This window comes from Glycine soja, chromosome 1, assembly GCF_004193775.1.
Source record: "Glycine soja cultivar W05 chromosome 1, ASM419377v2, whole genome shotgun sequence".
Lineage (NCBI taxonomy): Eukaryota > Viridiplantae > Streptophyta > Magnoliopsida > Fabales > Fabaceae > Glycine > Glycine soja.
The window spans coordinates 50,270,289-50,292,477 of record NC_041002.1 but is presented as its reverse complement, the minus strand read 5'-3'; the positions used below and the strand labels follow the sequence as shown (position 1 = coordinate 50,292,477).

At 36.2% G+C, this 22,189-nt stretch overlaps 1 protein-coding gene across 1 annotated transcript; it reads left to right on the top strand.

The window, feature by feature from the left end:
- Positions 1–11,959: 11,959 nt before the first annotated feature.
- LOC114419252 (phosphoinositide phosphatase SAC7-like) lies at positions 11,960–21,870 on the top strand. Its single transcript, XM_028384887.1, has 21 exons — positions 11,960–12,209; positions 12,606–12,771; positions 12,925–13,008; positions 13,631–13,758; positions 13,848–13,939; positions 14,936–14,993; positions 15,226–15,282; positions 15,382–15,415; positions 15,502–15,582; positions 16,344–16,450; positions 16,763–16,849; positions 16,937–17,014; positions 17,270–17,340; positions 17,431–17,529; positions 18,584–18,683; positions 18,765–18,873; positions 19,018–19,090; positions 19,629–19,722; positions 20,111–20,203; positions 20,779–20,845; positions 21,375–21,870. The coding sequence occupies exons 2-21, from the start codon at positions 12,624–12,626 to the stop codon at positions 21,500–21,502; spliced, it is 1,788 nt and encodes a 595-aa protein (XP_028240688.1). The 5' UTR covers positions 11,960–12,209; positions 12,606–12,623; the 3' UTR covers positions 21,503–21,870.
- Positions 21,871–22,189: the final 319 nt, after the last annotated feature.

Genomic DNA, 22,189 nt, shown 5'->3' with positions numbered 1-22,189 from the left:
TCTTATGATATTGTGATAGAAAAGGAAGAAAAAAAATAATGAGATAGAAGTGAGATGAAAGAGAAAATAAATGGGTGAATAATAGTATTTTTCTTAATTTAATGCCTTTTTAAGCAAACTGACACATACATTCCCCGCAGCATCTTTCTTCCTCTAGAATCATAAATATGCACAGTTGCATCGTTTCACAAATGGGTGCGTTCTCAGCATCAACAAAACAGTGCTAGCTAGTATACCCCTTCAATCCAAACTCATGTAGTGGTTTCGCACTCAAAACATGGCATATATATGAACCATCATAAATACTCTTCTCATCACAATCTCTTCAATCCCTTTCCCACACTTGCCATTTTCATCATTCTTAGGTTTTTCATTTTCAGCCACAGACATGCAGAACCAGAACCCTTCTGAAGATGATTCCACCAAAAAGTCTCCATCTTCTCCCTCTGATGACACATCCCATCCAACCAACAACAACAACAATCCGCAGGGTGAAAGCCTTGTCATGAAAACCGTTTGGCAAGTGTTGGAGGAACTTGGTGGCAGTGGTGATGATAGTGACGGTGACAGTGGCTTTGGTGATGGGGCCCCTGTGGCTGTGGCAGTAGGTGGTGGTGGTGATGATAATGGTGATGGTGATGGTGGCGTTGGTGGTGGGGCCACTGTGGCTATGGAAAAGAGTGATGATGATAGTGACAATAATGGTGACAATAGTGGTAGTAATTTGGCTGTGGCTGTTGTCGTGGGTGGTGGTGACGGTAGTGGTAGTAGTGGTGTTGGGGCCACTGTGACTGTGTCTGTGGCAGTGAGTGGTGGTGGTGGTAATCATGGTGGCGGTAGCAGTGGTGGTGGTGGTGGGGGTCCTGTGGCTGTTTCTGTGGCTGTGGGTGGTGGTTCAACGGTGGTGGAGAGTGTGGTTGTGAGTACTGAAGGAGTGCAGGGGAGAAAGAGAAAGACTTCTATCGTGAGAGACCCTCCCACAGGAAGACCTACTTGTCCTCTTTGCCAAAAAGAGTTTCCAACCTGGAAGGGCGCGTTTGGCCACATGCGTGCACACCCAGACCGTGATTATCGCGGTTTCTTTAAACCTCCTGTGTTTGGATCCCCATCCTCAACCCAAGATCAACCACCTAGGGATGACAAGGGTAATAACTAACTCACTAAGGTTATGTTTGAATAAGGTTCTCCATAAACACTTATAAAAGAAGAAAATAAGACGAGAAAATGAAATAAGGTTTCTCCTGAGATTGACTGAGAGTTTCATTTTCTTCTTAAGTATTTTTCTATAAGTGTTTATATATGGAGAAACATATCCATACAGGCCCTAATTAACAAAGACTGTCTGTGCTTATGTTTTTGATGATTTTGATGTGTGTCTTTATTATATGGTAATTAAGTGGCAGGTGATGATAGTGCAAAGAAGAGTTCTGGTGAGGTTAACAATGGGGAGAAAGGTTCAGCATCATCGCATGTTCGAGTGCCGATGTTTGATCTGAATGAACCAATAGAGGAAGAGGGATCCTCTCATGCTGCCGAGCCTGCTGAAGACATGAGTTCCGAGGAGGGAAAGGGTTTTGGATTTGACTTGAATGAGATGCCCCCAGCTGAAGATTAATTATGAGGGATGAAGAAAAACAATGTTTTGGGACATTTCAACAATATAATAATCTTTGTTTTGGCTAAGTGTAATGGAATATATAATGCTGCAGGTTAATAATGTTTCATTCGTTGCTTTCATTGTTTTATGGTTTTTAGAGTAGTGCCGCTGAAAACAATTATATATGCCCTAAGATGTTGTTGGGATACATTTACATGTATGTGGTTAATTGCTGCTGCTGGTTCAGCTTCTTATATTTGCATTCATATTGTGTACTGTGTAGTATATATGAAATAAGGTTGCAGCTGTTTCATTTCTACTTTTTGGGATATGTATATCATTGGAGTACCAAATTACATCAATGAAGAATCCAAATACATTGTGTCGAACCTCCAAACCAAATTACGTACATGGAGATAAACTTAAGGAGAGAACAAAGGTGATAAACATCAAAATGGTTTTGTCCACCACATATAAAAAGTCGTTATTAGTTCTATATCCTAGCCTTTATTCCATGACCAACTTCCAATGCCATTTCCATCACCTCATAGTCGTTTAATTTATCATTTGTGAAAAATTTGTTTCATTTGTTTCTTTGACTTATGTATGGGTTTTCGAACGAGGGAGTGTATTTTTTTATAGAAACTTATTATTGTTAGAGCAAGCTAGATACATATATGCACACTGAGAGGAATAAGAGGAAGCATGAAGAGGAGAAATGCAAGATGAGAGAAAAAAGGTTTTCTCATTAACTAACTTTTTGTCAATACAGGAAATGAGTTTTTATATACAATAACATACAACTGAATGGTATGTATATCTGTAACCTTATTAACTAACTTTCAGATTTTGGATCACACACCAACATTCCCCCTTAATCCAAAACATCCAACTGATTCTAAATTCAATAAGGTTCTTAACTTCGCAAAATTTTCATATTTCAAAGGTTTGGTAAAAACATCAGCAACATGGTCATTGGTGCTGCAATATACAAGCTCTAATCTTCCTTTGCTTACTTGATCTCTAAGGAAATGATATTTAGTTTCGATGTGCTTGCTTTTTCCATGAGAAATTGGATTCTTTGACAAGCTAATGGCTGATTTATTGTCAACATACATTTGTACTAGCCTTTTATACTGTAATTTCATCTCTTTGAGCAAAGCTTTCAACCACAAACTTTGACAAGCGGGTTCAGCTGATCCTATATATTTAGCTTCACAAGAGTAGAGTTGATGAGAATCATGAAACTGACCAAATACAGGCTAAAGACCCAAGTGGAGAAGGACGAAGACCTAAGTGGAGAAGGACAAAGCCCCCGAGTGGAGAAGGATGAAGGCTCAGAGGCAAAGACACTATCAAGACTATTAATTGTTGCTGAAGGCCCAAACTAATTTGAAGGCCCAAGTTAAATAAGTTTTGAGTTATAATTTATTTTTATTGTAATTTTGGCCCAAACTATTTAGAAGACACATGTCTATTTTTATCTTTTTGTTCAGATACACTAAGTATTGGTTTTTATTTTCAATAAAAAAAACTTTTGGCATTTGATAAAATTTGGTGAGAGTTTCTCTCTGGGTTCTTTGTTGAACCAATTATCAGACTTATCAAGGTAATCCTTGTGGCGTCTATCCTGACTTATCTTCCTTCACTGGAAGTGGCGTCTACCCTGACTTATCTTCCTTCACCGGAAGTGGCGTCTACCCTGACTTATCTTCCTTCACGGGAAGTGGCGTCTACCCAGACTTATCTTCCTTCATCGGATGTGGCATCTACCCTGACTTATCTTCCTTCACCGGAAGTAGCATCATCCAAATCTTCGTAGCCTGTATCAAGCGATCCGCTCCTACTCAGGTTCACATCATCTGGTATCAGAGCTTTGGCTCTTGATACAGGTTCTATCCTATCCTATCCTTTTTTTTTCTTTTTTTTTTTTGGTTATTTGTCCTTGTTTCGTTCTTGTTTGCGTTCTTGTTTGTGTCTTTGTTTCGTTCTTGTTCTTGTCACGTTTGTGTTCTTGTTTCTAGTGTCTTTCAGACTTTGTGTCATAAAAAAAAATTATTTGGGTTCTGTTTCAAGTAAAAAAAAAAGTTGCAGAAATTTTGAAAAAAAAAGAGAAGAAAAGAAGAAAGAGAAGAAAGAGAAAATGAGTGTTTGATCTTTGAACACGAAATTGAGGCAGTTAGAGGCTTTTTTTTGGCAGAAAATCGTGTACCAAATCCCCTTATCTAGATTCTCCTCTGAATTCTGAGTGTTTTGATATATAGTGGGCCTCATACGGACAACCGTAGCAAAAGTTATGAGCATTTGAAGTTTACTTGTCATATCTGTTATCTTATCTGTTATCCTATTTGTTATCATATCTGTTATCCAAATTAAATCTAATTTGTTATCCAAATCTGATCTATTATCCAAATCAAATCAAATCAAATTTTTTTATCCAAATCTAATATGCTATCCAAATCAAATCCAATCTGCGATCCAAATCAAGTCCAAGTTGTTATCCCAAATCAAATTTGTTACTCTGATAATTATATTGTCTTTCCTTTTATTTTATATTACCTTGTGTGTCTAATTCGATCCATCCAGGAACTTAAGAGGGAGTGAGTGGTAAAAGGCAAGAGTGAAAACATCACACAAAAGCCTATATTGAGAGCATCAAACACGAGTGAACTACCATCAAAGAGAGAAACACGTGAGTAGAGTGTGGTGAGGTCCTGAATTTTTTTTTCAATTTACTGCAAAATTCTTTGTTCCTTAATCATGGCAAGAGCTGGTGATAATGGTGGTGTATATCATCAACTGGACGAATCTCAGCGCTTATTTCTGGACGCGTGGACTACACAAATGCAACGTTTGTTGAACCGTAACAAAGAAGAGCCCTACAAACGAATAGCCAAATCTTCCTCGTTTACTCTTAAACCTCTATCCCCTAGAGAAGTGTGTGATGACCAAATCAGAATGAGAGAAAAGAGAGAACAAGAGAAAGAAAATAGTGAGGCACCACAAAGGAATATGAAAAAGAAAAGTGATACACCCGAGGAAAAGAGTGATACACAAGAGAGAGAGAGTGATAATTCTAATCAGTTAACTATTTATGTTTCTCCTAGTGTTCAACCCTTATTGCAGGAATTTATAGATGTCTTTCTCAAGGAGATTCCTCATGGACTGCCACCTTCAAGAAGCATAGAACATCAAGTTGATCTCCTTCTAGAAACTTCATTTCCTAACAAGCCAACTTACAACAGCAAGCCCCAAGAGACTCAACATGAGGATGCACAGGTCAAAGTTGAGTATGAAAAAAGATTGTATGACCAAGTGAAGGTGCAAATTGCAAAGAAGAATGAAAGCTATGCCAAGCAAGCCAACAAGAAAAGGAAGGAAGTGGTACTTGAACCCGGTGATAATCTTGGACATTTGAGGACAAATGTTTTCCAAGAAGGAGGGAATGATGAGAATCATGAAACTGACCAAATACAGGCTAAAGGCCCAAGTGGAGAAGGACGAAGGCCTAAGTGGAGAAGGACAAAGCCCCCGAGTGGAGAAGGATGAAGGCCCAAAGGCAAAGACACTATCAAGACTATTAATTGTTGTTGAAGGCCCAAACTAATTTGAAGGCCCAAGTTAAATAAGTTTTGAGTTATAATTTATTTTTATTGTAATTTTGGCCCAAACTATTTAGAAGGCCCATGTCTATTTTTATCTTTTTGTTCAGATACACTATAAGTATTGGTTTTTATTTTCAATAAAAAAAACTTTTGGCATTTGATAAAATTTGGTGAGAGTTTCTCTCTGGGTTCCTTGTTGAACCAATTATCAGACTTATCAAGGTAATCCTTGTGGCGTCTATCCTGACTTATCTTCCTTCACTGGAAGTGGCGTCTACCCTGACTTATCTTCCTTCATTGGAAGTGGCGTCTACCCAGACTTATCTTCCTTCACCGGAAGTGGCGTCTACCCTGACTTATCTTCCTTCACGGGAAGTGGCGTCTACCCAGACTTATCTTCCTTCATCGGAAGTGGCGTCTACCCTGACTTATCTTCCTTCACCGGAAGTGGCGTCATCCAAATCTTCGTAGCCTGTATCAAGCGATCTGCTCCTACTCAGGTTCACATCATCTGGGCCTTCAAATTAGTTTGGGCCTTCAGCAACAATTAATAGTCTTGATAGTGTCTTTGCCTCTGGGCCTTCATCCTTCTCCACTCGGGGGCTTTGTCCTTCTCCACTTAGGCCTTCGTCCTTCTCCACTTGGGCCTTTAGCCTGTATTTGGTCAGTTTCATGATTCTCATCAAGAGTGCTACTACATTTTGCTTCTTTGAACACCAGGATATTGGTGCATCCAGATACTTAAACATGTATGCAAAGGTACTTTTTCTTTCAACCTTATCACCACATCAGTCTGAATCAGAGTAGGCTTCAATGTATGATCTGTTTTGATCATTCCCTATTGGAAACAATAAACCAAAATCACTTGTTCCCTTGAGATACCTCAAGATATGCTTAGCTGCAGTCATGTGAGGAGCTCGAGGATTACTCATGAATCTGCGAAGCAATCCCACTCCATAACTAATGTCGGGTCTGTTGTTGCATAGGAATCTGAGTGAGCCAATAATTTGCTTGAACAATGTTGCATCAACTGGCTTTTCATCCAGTTCTTCTGTTAATTTCAAGTTTGGCATCACGGGTACTGTGACTATGTTGCAATTCTCCATATTAAAGCGTTTCAGAACCTCACCAGTGTATTTTCTTTGGTGTAGGAAGATTCCCTTTTGTGTATGCATAAATTCAAAATCGAGAAAATAATGCAGGATTCCAAGATCTGTCATGTTAAACTCTAACTTCATCTTTTCTTTGAATTGCTCGATTTCTTCATCCACATCTCCTGTAATGATCAAATCATCCACATACAAGCATACAAATAGCAAGTTCTTGTGTTGAGTTTCCTTTACATACACACCAAACTCTACTGTGCATTTCACAAATCCTTGTTTGCTAAGGAAATTGTCAATCACCATGTTCCAAGCTCGAGGGGCCTGCTTGAGGCCATAAAGAGCTTTAAGTAATTTGTATACTTTGTGTTCCTTCCCTTTTATTTCAAATCCTGGTGGCTGCAAGATGTATACTTCTTCTTCTAATGGACCATTCAAAAAGGCAAATTTGACATCAAGCTGACATATGGTCCAATTTTTAGAACTAGCAATAACAATAACTAATCTGATTGTTTCCATTCTTGCAACTGGGGCATATACTTCTGTATAATCAATTCCTTGTTTCTGAAGGAATCCTTTTGCAACGAGCTTGGCTTTGTGTTTTGCAATTGAACCATCTGGTTTGAGCTTTACTTTAAACACCTACCTCACATCAATTGGATGTTTATTATATGGCAAATCAACCAGCTCCCAGGTTCTATTTTTCTCTATGGCATCCAACTCTTCTTTCATAGCATCCTTCCATTCTCCAATGTCCAAGGCTTGCTTCTAATGTATAGGTTCTGTGTCAATCATAAAAGCAAAATGTACCATTTCACTAGCATTAGAGATTGAACTGTTACTGTACAGCTCATAATCTGCACGTCTTGTGGAGGGAAATCTTGATCTCTGTGACCTTCTTATAGGAGGTTGCATTGAGCTAGCAGGGTTAACATCCTTGGCTCTTGGGCTGTCCTCGAGAATATATGAGTTGTGAATTTTAGAATCATTTTCCCACTTCCAGGCTACAATTTCGTCTACCATGACATCTCTGCTAATCACCACCTGCTACTTCAAGGGGCTGTAAAGTTTGTATGCACTAGTTGGATGATATCCAACTAGGATAAGAGCTTCAATCTTATCATCCAGTTTTTTCCTCCTTTCGTCTGGGATGTGTCTGTAGCTAAGAGACCCAAAGATCCTCAAATGATTCACTGTAGGCTTGTCTCCAGTCCAAGCTTCTTCAGGTGTTACAGATTGAAGTCTCTTGGTGGAACATCTGTTCAAAATATAAGTTGTTGTGGTAACAACTTCTCCCCAGTAGCAATTTGGTAGTCCTTTCCCTTTAAGCATACACCTAGCCATATCCAATAGGGTTCTGTTTCTCCTTTCTGCCAAGCCATTGTGTTGAGGTGTATAGGAAGCTATTACCTCATGTTCAATTCCTTTAGCTTCACAGAATTCTTTGAACTCTTTAGAGTTATATTCACACCCTCCATCTATTCTAAGAATCTTTAGCTTCAATTCTGATTGTCTTTCAATTGATTTGACAAATTTCACAAAGAGAGAAAATACTGCACACTTCTCTTTCAACATATATATCCAAATCTTCTTGGTAAATTCATCCACAAAAGTCAGGAAATACCTATTACCATCAATGGATGGAGTATCAAAGGGTCCACACACGTTTGAATGGACTATTCCAAGAGGTTGTTTGGCTCTTTGTGGTGCCTTGGTCTTGAAGGATTTTCTGGGTTGTTTACCAATCAAGCATCCTTCACAGGTTTTCTATGGCGAGCGAATGGATGGCATTCCAAGCACCATTTGTTTGCTGCTTAGTTGATGTAGACTCTTGAAATTTAAATGACCATATCTGTAATGCCATAGCCAGCTATCTTCTTCCGTGTTAATAGTGGACAAGCATTGAATTGTAGCAGTACTTAAATTTACCTTGAAGGTCCTATTTCTAGATAATGGTGCCTTGAGCACTAGTCTTTGTTTATCATCAAAGATCTCAATATGGTTTCCCTGCATTTCCATGGTAAATCCTTTCTCAAGGAGTTGCTCCAAGCTAAGTAGATTATTTTTCATTGAAGGTACATACAGTACATTATGCATATATGTTGTCTCTCCATTCTTTCGTGTGATAATCACCTTCCCAATACCTTCTGCCAGAATGGTGCTATTATTCACAAACCTCACACTAGTGGTAACATTTGGGTTGAAATCAACCAGCCAGTCTCTATTGCCTGTCATGTGGTTCGAGTATTCGGTGTCGAGATACCAAGAAGAACAGTCTTCTTTACTGCTCATGGTTACCATAAGCAAGACTTGGTCTGAATCAGATCCATCTTCTTCCTGTGCCAAGTGTGCCTGATCATTCTTCTTGCATTTGCTATGGGCATTGTTGTTGCCAATCTGCCAACATTCATGGGCAAAGTGCCCAAATTTATCACAATTGTAACATTGGATCTTTCTTTTGTCAATGAGCCTCTTACCACCTCGACTTCTGAACGAGTTGCCTCCTCTAGAATTGCTCATTTGAATTGCTTCCAAGAATATGCTCTTGGGAAGTAGAACTTTGTGTTTCTGCATTTCAATCACTACTTCTACCTCCTCTATGTCTTCCTCTTCCTCTTTTGGTCCAGCCACCACGACCTCTAGACTTGTGGCTGGTTCTGGCTTGAAGTGTTTGCTCTGCAACTTTATTATTATTCCTTCTTTCGAGCACCTGTTGCTCATGTGCCTCCAGGGAGTTTTGCAATTCTTCCATAGTCATATTCTCAAGATCTTTCGATTCTTCAATGGCTACTACAATATGATCAAAGTTGGGTTTTAATGTTTTGAGCACCTTCTCCACAATCTTTGACTATGCCATTGCTTCATCACAGGCTCACATTGAGTTTGTCACCACCTGAATTCGATTAAAATAGTCTACGATGGTTTTATGCTCTATCATTGATAACAACTCATATTGTCTTATGAGAGATTGTAGCTTGACTTTCTTTGTTCTCCCAGTATTGCCATAGACTTGTTGCAAAATATCCCATGCTTGCTTCGAGGTTGCAGCCTTTGAAATTTTCTGAAACACGTTTGTAGAAATGCATTGATGAAAAAGAACTCGAGCCTTGCAGTCTAGTCGTTTGTTCTCTCGATGCAAATCCTCTTGTTCTGCAGTAGGATTCTTGGAGGGTTCTTGAAACCCATCTCTCACGATCTCATCAAGTTCTTGGAATCCAAGAATAGCATTCATCTTCACGCACCAATCTTCATAACCTTTCCCATCAAACACAGGGAGATTTCCAGGTATGGCATTCACAACAGCTAAAACAACATGTTTGCAGCAGTGCTCTCAACAACAACAACAACAACAACAATGTTGCTTCCTTTTCACGGGTCTCTGTCTATGCATAAGCTCTTGATACCAATCAGTTAGAGCAAGCTAGATACACATTTGCATACTGAGAGGAATAAGAGGAAGCATGAAGATGAAAAATGCAAGATGAGAGAAAAGAGGTTTTCTCATTAACTAACTTTTTGTCAATACAGGAAATGAGTTTTTATATACAACAACATACAACTGGATGGTATGTATATCTGTAACCATATTAACTAACTTTCAGATTTTGGATTACTCACCAACAATTATAATATCTCTTATACACTCCTTTTCACCCCTTTTTTCGTCCATGTTTCTTGAATCTATTCTTGTGTATTGTTGGGCACCAATGATGTGTATGTATTCTTTTATAAGTTAAAATAACATTAATGAGAGTACAAGGAGTAGTGAATATTCTATAAAATTAACAGAATTATAGCACATGGACTTACACTTAATTGGTTTAGATAAGATTTGAGCAAGATAAAAAAAATAGGAGAGCGATTTTGAAGGGAAGGGATGTAGAAAAATTTTGTTTTTAGGATAGAGGAAAAATCAAAAGGATAAATGCAAAAATAATAATAATGAACCATTAATTGCCCGATTATTACAACACATTTTCGGCGTGAAATGGGATGAATTTGAGCACATCATCTCCACACGCTCTTTGCCCCTATGTTTTGACCATTATATGTTATATAATAATAAAAATAAGCAAAAGACGTTCTTATTAATGTTGAACAACCATACACACAAAACAAAAGCTTGAAGGAGTTACTCTTGTACCCTGAGCCAGTCACTGCATGAAGGTAATATAAATTGGAAAAAAAAAAGTTAGTACTGTTGAGACCCAACAATTTACGTACCTTGATTAGTTGATTGTACGATGTTCCTGATGAGTTCCGATAAGTTCCAGTGAGCTACGTGGTTCTCTTCTTCTCAATGGAATTTTCGATCTCCAGTGTTGAAGTGAGGAGAGATACCTGCAAAAGGAACTTCGACGATGTGTTTATGTGTCTTCATGTGGGATGATTAAAATCTACATGAAGGTATTTCCTTTGGGCCTGTATATATATGCATGTTCGACATTGAGGAGGTTACATCACACTCAGAGTCACGTTGGCCAATCGTCCTTCTATGCGTAGTGCTGAGTTTGTAGGAGCCCGTTGGAGTTCATCATGCACCAAGTACATGTTTGGTTTGTGGGCTGTATGGTACATTGGGTTATAGGGAACGGTTGAGACCCATCATGTGCCAGTTGTGAGTCATAAGGTACATAAGGCTTATGGAATGGTCTACGTCTCATCAAGCAACAATTATGCTTATAGTTAATTTCCTATTGCTAATTTTGTGGCATTTAGTATAGAGGGGGGAGGGAGGGGGCTATTGTCACTTAAGTTACGTTATCTCAGGAGGGGGCAATTTGTGTATTAATTTTGTGATTCCAATTATGAATATTCTCAACAGGTATTTTCCACATGCAGTTTTTCCTCGTAAGTGTGGCCATCAATATCTAAAAATGATTTGGTTTTAAAGTTGTCCTTCCTCCTTATTTGTTCTAAGCAGCATTTCTTGCTTCATAATGGATTGATAATAGAAAAGCTGTGGTTTGTTGATTTATGATTTTAGTTACCTCGTAAATGATATAGAGCATCGATAAACAAACACCCATATTTTTTTTATGTATTGTATTTATTATTATGCTTATTTTTTGGCTTATGGAGATATATGGGGGATTTTAGTTTTTCATTGGCTAACGTGTTTTTTTTTAATGTATTTTTTAACTATTATTAAAACAACATTTAATTATAAACCAATGAACAAATCAATAACTAAATAATTTTACATTTTATTAATAAGTAGTTGGTCCCATTGAATTGGGATTTCTTAAGAAAAATCTCAAATTTAAACCTTATAGTTAATAAATATTTCTTACTAGTGATAACAACAAAAATATCACAACTTAATCATAATTTATTCATATTTCAAAAAACAACTAATTAAAAGTAATTTTTATTCATGAAAAATTCTAGAAAAATAAAATAATTAAAGGTGACACCATACTTCTAAACTCATTTAAAAAAAAACACCATATTTGTGAACTGTTTCATAGCTTTCACTTGACTGTTTGAGAGTCAAGTATTGAGATCGAACGGCGCTGATGATCAAATAGCCGTACATGTTCGTCCATTGACCTCGTAGTTCTCCATAGTAGTAGGCTACGGTCTCACAGACCTCTAATCGACATCCACGTGTACGGAAAAAACACTTCCCTCGGCACCGTTTCCGCGGAACCGGTCCAAGTTTCAGTCCTAAAGCCGCATTTGGACACACGAACCCCAACACGAATTTTTCCCATCGCAATTCTCCCCCTTTCAGAAGCTTCCAAACACGCCGTTAGCTTTAAAAAGGAAAAAAAGGAATATAGCACGTTGGAGCATCATTTCTTTTTCGTTACAGTCCCTCGCTTCACGTATTAAGAAGAGCCCAAAGCGAATTCGAACTTAGATCTTAATCTTCACTTGTTCTTCGATCTCGCGAACCAGGTATACTTATTCCTCATTCCCTTCTTCGTTTTCTTCGCCAAGAAAGCGCGAGAAAAATTCCACAAACCAAATTCACCCTTTAGCTCTTTTAGCGGGAAATCGGTTTTTCGATTTAGATTAGATCGAACTCAACTATTTGAGCGTAGTTTTCTCGCTTCAATTGATCCGTGAAACTGTAGGAAGCTTAAACTATAAATTGAGATTTGAATTGTTGATGATTCCTCGTGAATGTAGTAGTTACTCGCTTATTCGAACGATTAGAGCATAACTTTCTCCCTCCGATTAATATGTGAAACCGTAGGAAGCTCAAATGATAAATTCAGATTTGAATTGTTGTTGATTTGTTAATTTAGTAGTTCATTGCTTATTTGAATGATAAGTTTGTGTTGTTTTCAGTGAGCTGGAGTTTCAACAATGATGGAGAAGGCAGACTCTGTGCAGAAGCTGTACACGCGCATGCGACTCTGGGAATTTCCGGATCAGTATGTGATTGAGCCAACGGATGGATCTTCTGGTTCTTCTTTGGCTGTTAGTCGAGTCGATGGCTCCATGAAGCTCATTGGTTAGTTCTTTTCATCACTTCTCTTCGTGCTTTTCTTAGCATATGTAGTGCTCTTTGCTATTGCTTTTGTGATATTCAGCAATTCATTTCCTGATCGATGCTTATTATTTTATTTTATGTTTTCTGCTTTTTCTGGTTGTGTTGCTTTGACAGATGAGCTTCCAGAATGCAGCACGCTTCGAGTTCCTAAGATTTACACGATTTTTGGTGTTGTTGGGATGTTGAAGCTGTTGGCTGGTGAGCAATCACTTGATTTGATGATTGATATTGTAGATTTAAGTGATTATTTTATATTGCCTTAAGTTTTTGTTTCCTGTGTGTTGGAAGGATTTTTTGTTTTGTTGTTAATCCTTATTTATTTGATTGTGCAATAATGTGAAGTACTTAACTTAGTGGGTGTTTTTTTGAGGAGAGAGATTATACCTGGGAATTGGGATATTTGACTAATGATTTATGATGATTGGTTTTAGAACATAAGTGGAAACAAAATTTGAATAAAATACCAATGATTTTTGCATTTTTTTTTCATTTCTTTATTTATTATTTTAACAAAAAGCAGTGGGTTTAAAGATCATGGTATCTTTACAGTTCTCCACTTGTATAAATTCCTTTTAGTTCATTTATCATTGTGGCTTATCCAACAAACAATTCCCTACTCCCTACTACCCTGTTTTTTTTTTTTTTTTTTCATTACTTGTACTTGTGAGTTGTGACTTTGATTAGTTTGATATTGGTATCTGATTTTGTGGATCTAATTTACATACCCGACTTCTCTTCAGAATTCAGATAATGCATTGTTTTCAATGGTAGATTTAAATTTGAGCAATCATTTTGTTGCTAAATGTCACTATTCCCTTAGGATCATATTTGCTGGTTATAACTGAGCGTGAATCTGTTGGATCTTACCTGGGGCATCCAATTTTCAAAATTTCTAAATTGAAGGTTTTTCCATGCGATAATTCTCTTAAAAATACCCCTCCTGAAAAGGTATGTTTGCTACAGCTCCACTTATTTCCTATATCATTCTATGTCTATTACCAGTTTAGAACTCATAATTTCTGTACCATATTTGGCAGAAGAAAATAGAGATGGAATTTTCTGGGCTGCTTAATGTTGCTGAGAAAACCTCTGGTCTGTTCTTCTCATATGAAACTAATTTAACTCTGAGGTGAACTTCTTTGAACATTTTTAGCAGTCTTACATTTATATTTATGACTCAAATATGATATGGTTTTATTTTGATTCTAACATTTGCTGCCTTACACATGTACATATATAATATCAACAGAGAGGAAACTACCCATACATTCTTCCTTTGATTAGTAACTGCAACCATGCAACCTGTAAACCTATAGAAAATGCAGTCTCCCCCACCCCTTTTCATATGAAGTATGTAAAACTTTTTGCTAGGCATTTAGAATGGCATTGTATCATTCTGACAATTAATGACCAAAATATGAGTTCACGCATGCTCATGATCTTCTGCTTGCATAATGGCATTCATAATTTGAATGGTATCATACACCGGAAGCGTGGATATGAAATGTTTTAATAAACATATATTTGGCCATATTGATTGTAAACCTCTAGATCACGTATTTCAGGGGTCTGCACTTATTTTAATATACACTTGTATTGATATTATAATTTTAAGGAAAGGAACTCATTTTGCATTTTTGGAATCTAACTTTTGTAGAGCTGTCTGTCATTGCAATCTTGACTAAAAAGAATTAGTTTAATGGTAATACACTCATACTGACTTCTAAGTTATAAAGGTTGGCAAGTACTTTTAATCTTGAATAAATATTGAGTGCACCTTCTAGTATGAAAAGAAAGTAAAAGCAAAAATGATTATCACTTACAACTCCCTTTTTGTTAATAACATTTTTGTGATGAGGATTATGATTACTTGACTGATCTGATGAGTTTTTACTATCACTGACTGCTGACTACCAAATTCTGACAAACATTTTCTAGAAAGTAACCATAAAAAAAATCGGGGTTGCTAACAAATTTTAATATTTATGTTATTTTTTATGTTATTTAAACAATGCTTTGTGTTTCTTTACTAATACTATTATCCTAGTAAAAAAAATTGGACTACATTATCTATCTATATATAGTCAAAATAAATTGTGAAACTTTATTATATTATGTTCTACAGTGCACAACGGTTGAATGACCTGGGTGATGAGTCTAGATTGCTTCCTCTTTGGAGACAGGTATTTATTTCCTTTTGTTTTTCCACAAGCTTGCTAGTATTAGAGATATTTTATTTTATTTTTAAAAATGGTGCTGATGCCATGGTAGAATCCCCCCTACATACTTTTTTCTCAATATTATTCCTAAGTGATACTCCTGATGGCTATGCAAATGTCATCTCGGAATTGATTTTTTCTGCAGTTTTTGGTTTGCCCTACTATTCTGCTTATGCTTCTAAATTATTGATCACAGGCAGAGCCTCGATTCCTATGGAACAATTATATGTTAGAAGTGCTCATAGATAACAAGGTAGGTTTGTGGCAATTTTATATTTACCTGTTCAATTTCTTTAGTTCTTATGCATTTTTATATTACTAACCAATAAGTGTGCAATCCTGTGCTTTCCAGCTTGAACCATACTTGCTCCCTGTAGTCCAAGGCAGTATCCTTATCTGATTAACTATTTGTAATGTTATTGTGCTATCACATAACTGTTTCTTTTCAAGGTTATCCTTAACAAGTAAATAGGCTTTCATCACTTTCAAGCAGCCATTGGGAAAGATATTATTGATGTCACTTTGATTGCTAGGAGATGCACAAGAAGAAATGGTATTTAAAGCTTTTGGATAAATTTCTATTTATTTCAATGCACCAAAAAAGAAAAATCCGTTGTTTCTAGTTTGACTGTGCACTTATAAATATCGTATGTATTTATGTTCCTTACCATTTATAGAATCAAGATCTCTGATGCCATGGAATTAGTTAATGGTTAATTTAGTGGTGATGGTGAAAGCAATCATTAGAATTGTTTGCAGTTGCACTACTTTATAGTTTTCTTTCAGTTTGCACAAAAAGGTAGATCTAGTTTGCACCAAAAATGTAAAAATGGATCTTAGAGGTTAGAGAATGTGTTTTAGTTACTAACAGTTTAGGCTAGGGAACTTGTGAATGAAGACCATGCCCAATAACATGACATCTATTTTGATATTTGACCAAAGAGATAGATACAACAGAGAGCAAATAACATATTTATCAATTAGTTAAAATTAATATCTATCAAACAACAGGTGTCATGCTTTGGATGAACTGATAAAAAAATTATTAATTATAATTATTGAGGAGAGAAATGAAAAACATTTAATTCTAGATGAAGATCCTTATTAAAATTATTTGTTAAACATGTTAATAGTTTGATTTATTATGAGATTTACAATTATTTGTACCATCTTGGTATCTACAATTTGAAAAGCTTTTGTATGAGAAAACATAGGATTGTCATTTGTGGTTGCTTTAACTCTTTAAGAAGGCCAGCCATTATCTTTTATTGGGTGGTCGACTGATGGTACAAATATGATTTTATTTCTTGAAAGGAACCCGGATGTGGAGAAGAGGAGCTGATCCTGATGGTTATGTTGCCAATTTTGTGGAAACAGAACAAATTATGCAGTTTAATGGGTATACTGCTTCATTTGTTCAGGTATTGCTTTTTATGAGTATGGCATGAACCAGTTATACTATATGATTGTGATAGTTGGAATGTTGGATGTAAACTAGTATTAGCAGGTTTTTCATGGAGATCACTGCATCTATCTTAGATAATAGAATGGGTGACTTATGCCATTGTATGATCCAGAAGTACATACTGTTTGATAAAAGCTAAGCAAAAGGAGCTAGGATGCTTGCTTTAGTTTTGTGAGATAAATGCTAGTTGTATATGTACCACCAATATTGTGTTAATTAAACATGTATTTCATTTCAAATCACAATCATCTTGGTTGAGCTTTTGCAGGTCCGTGGTTCAATCCCACTCCTCTGGCAGCAAATTGTTGACTTAACTTATAAACCAAAGTTTGAGTTATTGAAACTTGAGGAAGCTGTAAGTGGTTGTTGATGGTTGTATTTTTTAGATCTATGTATAACTTTCTGTGTCTATTTCACTTATATTTCTTTGCTTAAGATGCAGCCACGAGTCCTAGAGAGGCATTTCTTAGATTTAAGGAAAAAATATGGGGCAGTATTGGCTGTTGATCTTGTTAACAAGGTAAATATTCTTCATTGCAGAATGAGTTGAGAATACTCATACGATGGTTGATAGTTTTACCTGATGGTGTATGTAATTGCATTGTAAATTTTGTATACAACTGTAAAGAATGTGTGCAACCTAGGTGCACCAACCAAAATACTATAAATATATGCTGTATACATGTCCCTGAGAATGTGTGATAACGTGCATGGAACTGTTATGTATCGGTGTGCATACATTTGAGTCCTCTTCATTTTCCTTGGTATTTTTCAGCATGGAGGAGAAGGGCGACTGTGTGAAAAATTTGGTGATACAGCACAGCATGTGGCTAGTAATGATGTAAGGTAGAAGTCTCTTTCAGTTAACTTTTAGGTTGATATACATACATTCTTTTGGCTTTTTGGGTCACCTGTGGATATTTGACTTTTTTGTAGATATCTGCACTTTGATTTTCACCATGTCTGTGGGCATGTTCATTTTGATCGTCTCTCAATCCTTTATGATCAAATTTCAGATTTTCTTGAGAGAAACGGGTATGGAATTTTTTATAATTTAGCTATTAGATATTTCCTTTCTTGAGGATTAGTTAATAATTTGATTCATGCTTACATCTATTGGTTTCATGCTGGGAGCTTTTTATGAACTGTTAATCTTTGAACAAATACCAATAATTTATATTACTATGTTTGTTATGTTTTTTCTTAATTTGGAACCATATGCTATAATAACTTGGACATTTTTCAAGCATAATGTTATGAAGGAGGGTTTCTAACTCAGAGGTGAAAATAGGAGACCATATTATCCCTCAAGTCACACGGTTTAAATATCTTGGGTCTGTAATACAGGATGATGGGGAAATTGAAGGGGATGTGAATCATCGCATTCAAGCAGGATGGATGAAATGGAGAAAAGCATCGGGGGTGTTATGTGATGCAAAGGTACCGATCAAGCTAAAGGGAAAGTTTTATCGGACTGCGGTAAGACCGGCGATTTTGTACGGAACAGAATGTTGGGCGGTCAAGAGCCAACATGAGAATAAAGTAGGTGTAGCGGAGATGAGGATGTTGCGGTGGATGTGTGGTAAGACTCGACAGGATAAAATTAAAAACAAAGCTATTAGAGAGAGGGTTGGAGTAGCGCCTATTGTAGAGAAGATGGTGGAAAATAGACTTAGGTGGTTTGGGCATGTAGAGAGAAGACCGGTAGACTCTGTAGTGAGGAGAGTAGACCAGATGGAGAGAAGACAAACAATTCGAGGCAGAGGAAGACCCAAAAAGACTATAAGAGAGGTTATAAAAAAGGATCTCGAAATTAATGGTTTGGATAGAAGTATGGTACTTGATAGAACATTATGGCGGAAGTTGATCCATGTAGCCGACCCCACCTAATGGGATAAGGCGTTGTTGTTGTTGTTGTTGTTGTAATGTTATGAGCTGTCTAACAAATATATGAAGCTTTTTTTTTTCCTGGAAAATTACCTTGACCCATTAATTCTGTTTTATAATAAATTTTTATATTTAAATCTAATTGAGACATTTAAAAATAAAAATCTGACGCCTGGGTTGCATTTCTGTTTTGGAATTATAGATATCTTCTGTTGAATGAAAAGGGAGAGAAAATGAAGGAGCAACTTGGAGTTGTTAGGACCAATTGTATTGATTGTTTAGACCGTACAAATGTAACTCAGGTTGGTTGATTCACTTATCTATGTGTATGTCTCTGTTCATGACATCATTTTCCTGCTAGTTATGTTGAAATATTTATGCAGAGCATGATAGGCCGAAATATGTTGGAATGCCAGCTTAGAAGGCTTGGTGTCTTTGGTGCTGAAGAAACCATTAGTACACATCCAAATCTGGATGAAAACTTTAAGATCTGTAAGTGATAATTAATTTTATGATTATGTGCTTTGAAATATAGATATACGTTATATTATTTAGTGATCTTCATTTAATACATTCAGTTTTTCATTGTTACATAGCACTTGAAACATAGATTTCTGACTGATTCTCTATGGTCAGTGTGGGCTAACCATGGGGATGATATAAGTATTCAATACTCAGGAACTCCTGCTCTTAAAGGAGACTTTGTCAGGTATTTGTTGATGAATCTTTCCCAAGCTTTTAGTGTACCTCACATTTAAAGAAAATCAAGAAATTATGAGCCCATAAAGGTTCTTCTATGTTGAAATTACATTGGCTTGGTATAATTTTAAACCATCATTTATAATGTCTTGTATTATATACTGCCGGCTATTATTATATTGTCAAAAGCAGGAGTAGTGTATGAGTATGACTCTTGTAACTAATAATAGGGTAGGAATTTAATCTATGGTTTTATGGTTTTATCATTTTGCCATTGTGGGAATAATGCAATTTTTGTGCATAATGTTTTTTCCATGTTAGCCTGTGTTCTTTTTCTATTTCTCTTATCAACTGTTATATTCAACTTGAATCACAAAAACTTAGCAATAACAACAAACATTATTATGAAACTGTTTTATACTGAGGTTTAATAACTTTCTGACATTCTGATAAGAGTCATCATTCTCTAGTGTTTTAAATATGTTGCTGTTATGATTTTGAATTTAACCTCTTTGCCTTCCCTAATCACTTTTTTTGGTGGGATTCAGATTTGGGCACCGCACAATTCAAGGGATACTACAAGATGGTGTTAATGCTCTTCTACGATATTATTTCAACAATTTTGTTGATGGAACAAAGCAGGTTTGTGTAGCTCATTTATCATTATGTATGGGTACACTAGCAGTCTAGATATTGTGTAGAATCTTTAGGTGTCCAGTGTTCACTAGGGGATCATAACTCATTATCTTATTTAGGTTTTGTCCTGATATATTTGATTTCTACCTTCTGCATCCTAATTCAAAGTTGTTTTTAGATTTTTTGCTCCTGTGTAACAGTCAGTAATTATGCTTTAGGAGATACTGAGTTTTCATGTACATATTTTACTGTGGATCATAATCTTAAGATAGTTTGTGCAATATATTCTTTACCGCTAGCTGAATAGATCTCGAGTAAACTAATAATGTTAAAGGTTAATTTAAAGAATTTATTAGTATTGATTTATGCTGTTCATGTTTTTTATCATGCGAAGGATGCAATTGATCTCCTGCAAGGACATTATATAGTTTCTGTCGGCCGAGATACAGCTGCCACTTCTCAGAAAGGAGGCCTTGAAGCTATAGCTGTGAGTTCAATTTAGATGGAAGTCTTCTCCTAAATGAAGCTTGAGGCTTCTATTTTGGTTTAAGAACAGTTTTTCGAAATTTCACAATTTATTAATATATTTTAACTTGTATGATGTATGGCTAAATTCATGTACTTAATTAAAATCTAATTTATGTGAATATGGCCTATGTCTCAAGGAAAAAAAGATAATTAAATGAGTGCTTAATTGTTTTCTGTTTTTATTTATTTTATTGAATGTTTGGTGAGACATGTTTTCTTTTCAAGGCTTACAGAACATCGGTCCTAACCCTACAGAAAAGTGGTGGGTTGCAATGGGCCATAGGCATGAAATACATGAAACCTAGTGGTTCGTGCTTTATTAGTTAACTCAAAAGCTGCCTTTGATATTGAAATAAGCAACCAGATTACTCAGTCAAGGAAATGTTTAAGTGATTATTTTCCTGGATTTGAAATATATATATATATATATTTGCATATTTTGCTGGTATGCAGTTCATTAATATAAAATGCTTCGAGGAAGTCATCCACATTAAATGCAAATTGATATTAATATTACTCCGTTTATTTTTGCAGTCATTTCCTCTGGCTTTGGGTCTGGTTCTGACTGGATTCCTCTTTGCAACCATGTCACTGAGGCAAGGTGAGTTGACTTTTGTTCGTGTAACTTGGGATACAAATTTAACTGAAGGCTAAACTAAGAATTTGGGGGTGGGTGGTAGAGAGAAATGGAATACGGGAGAGAGAAGAGAGCCAAAATAAGAGGAATAACCACTTGATAGAAGCAGAGGACTGAGGTACAGAGGAATCCTCAAATAGGCTAATAACTTATTAGTTAATACAGTGAAAATGGGAAACCGTTACCTGACAGCCATTGTCCTGTTTTAATTAGAAACAATAATCCCATCAACCTCTTTGCTGACATGCATGTACTGTAAAAAGAATGACATATGCCTGTACTTATTACATTATTTTTAAGGTGTTCTGAAATTTGATCCGCATCTAAGCAAGTTTTGTCTGTTGTCTTGGTTAATTGGATACCTAATGCTCTACGCAGAGTTTGCTATCCTAGGTTTAGGGCAATGAATGAGTCTCTACAATTGCAGGATTAATAAGCTGTTGTGAAATCTATGGCTGTTAAGTTTTAAATATTTTGTTCATTGTTCCAACAGTTCGATATGATTTCCGGCACTTCTTCTTTTCGCTACTGTGGGCGGGCATTAGCATCGGCATAGCAGCATTTGTGAGGGCCAATGGCCGTGTTTTCTGCAACAGACCACGCCTACACAATCCCCGGTGATAACTTCTATTCAGACAAGTTTGAGCAATTGAAATTTTTATGTGAAGTGTTCAGCTTCCGCAGCAGGAGTCACTGGCAGAGGTCTTAGTTCTACATCTAGATCACTTTAACGATCAATATTTACATGAGGCTCCTTCTTGAATCTTATTATATTTATTCTTTCTTACTAATTTGTAATCAATGTAGCTTCCAGATATACATTCGTACCATAGCCCTATCGAACCCCATTTGAGTGATTGCTACTTTACCGGTGTTTCTTACACACCGTATCCTCCCTGTATATCTGAGTTTCTATTTGTGTCGTCTTTAAAAGATTATGGAAACATTTGAAGGTTCTTTGGAAACACGTTGATTTGATTATCTTCTTCTATTCTTTTAAGCAAATCCTTGATTCCTTTAATAATTTTACATTTTTATTTCAGAAACCACGGTTATTGCATGTTTTCGGTAGTCAATTTTATGCAACTCAACCGGGCTTTTATTAATATAGTTACAATTTGTAAATTGTTGATAAAAGAAGTATTGTTAAATTTCATGCATTGTTAGCTTAAAGATTTTTATATAGTCAACCTATTAAAAATAACTATAAATATTATTTTTAAAAGAATTATTATAAAAAATAATAATCTTACCATACATAATAATCTATTATTATTTCATGACAGTGCAATTTTTTTTACATGATCA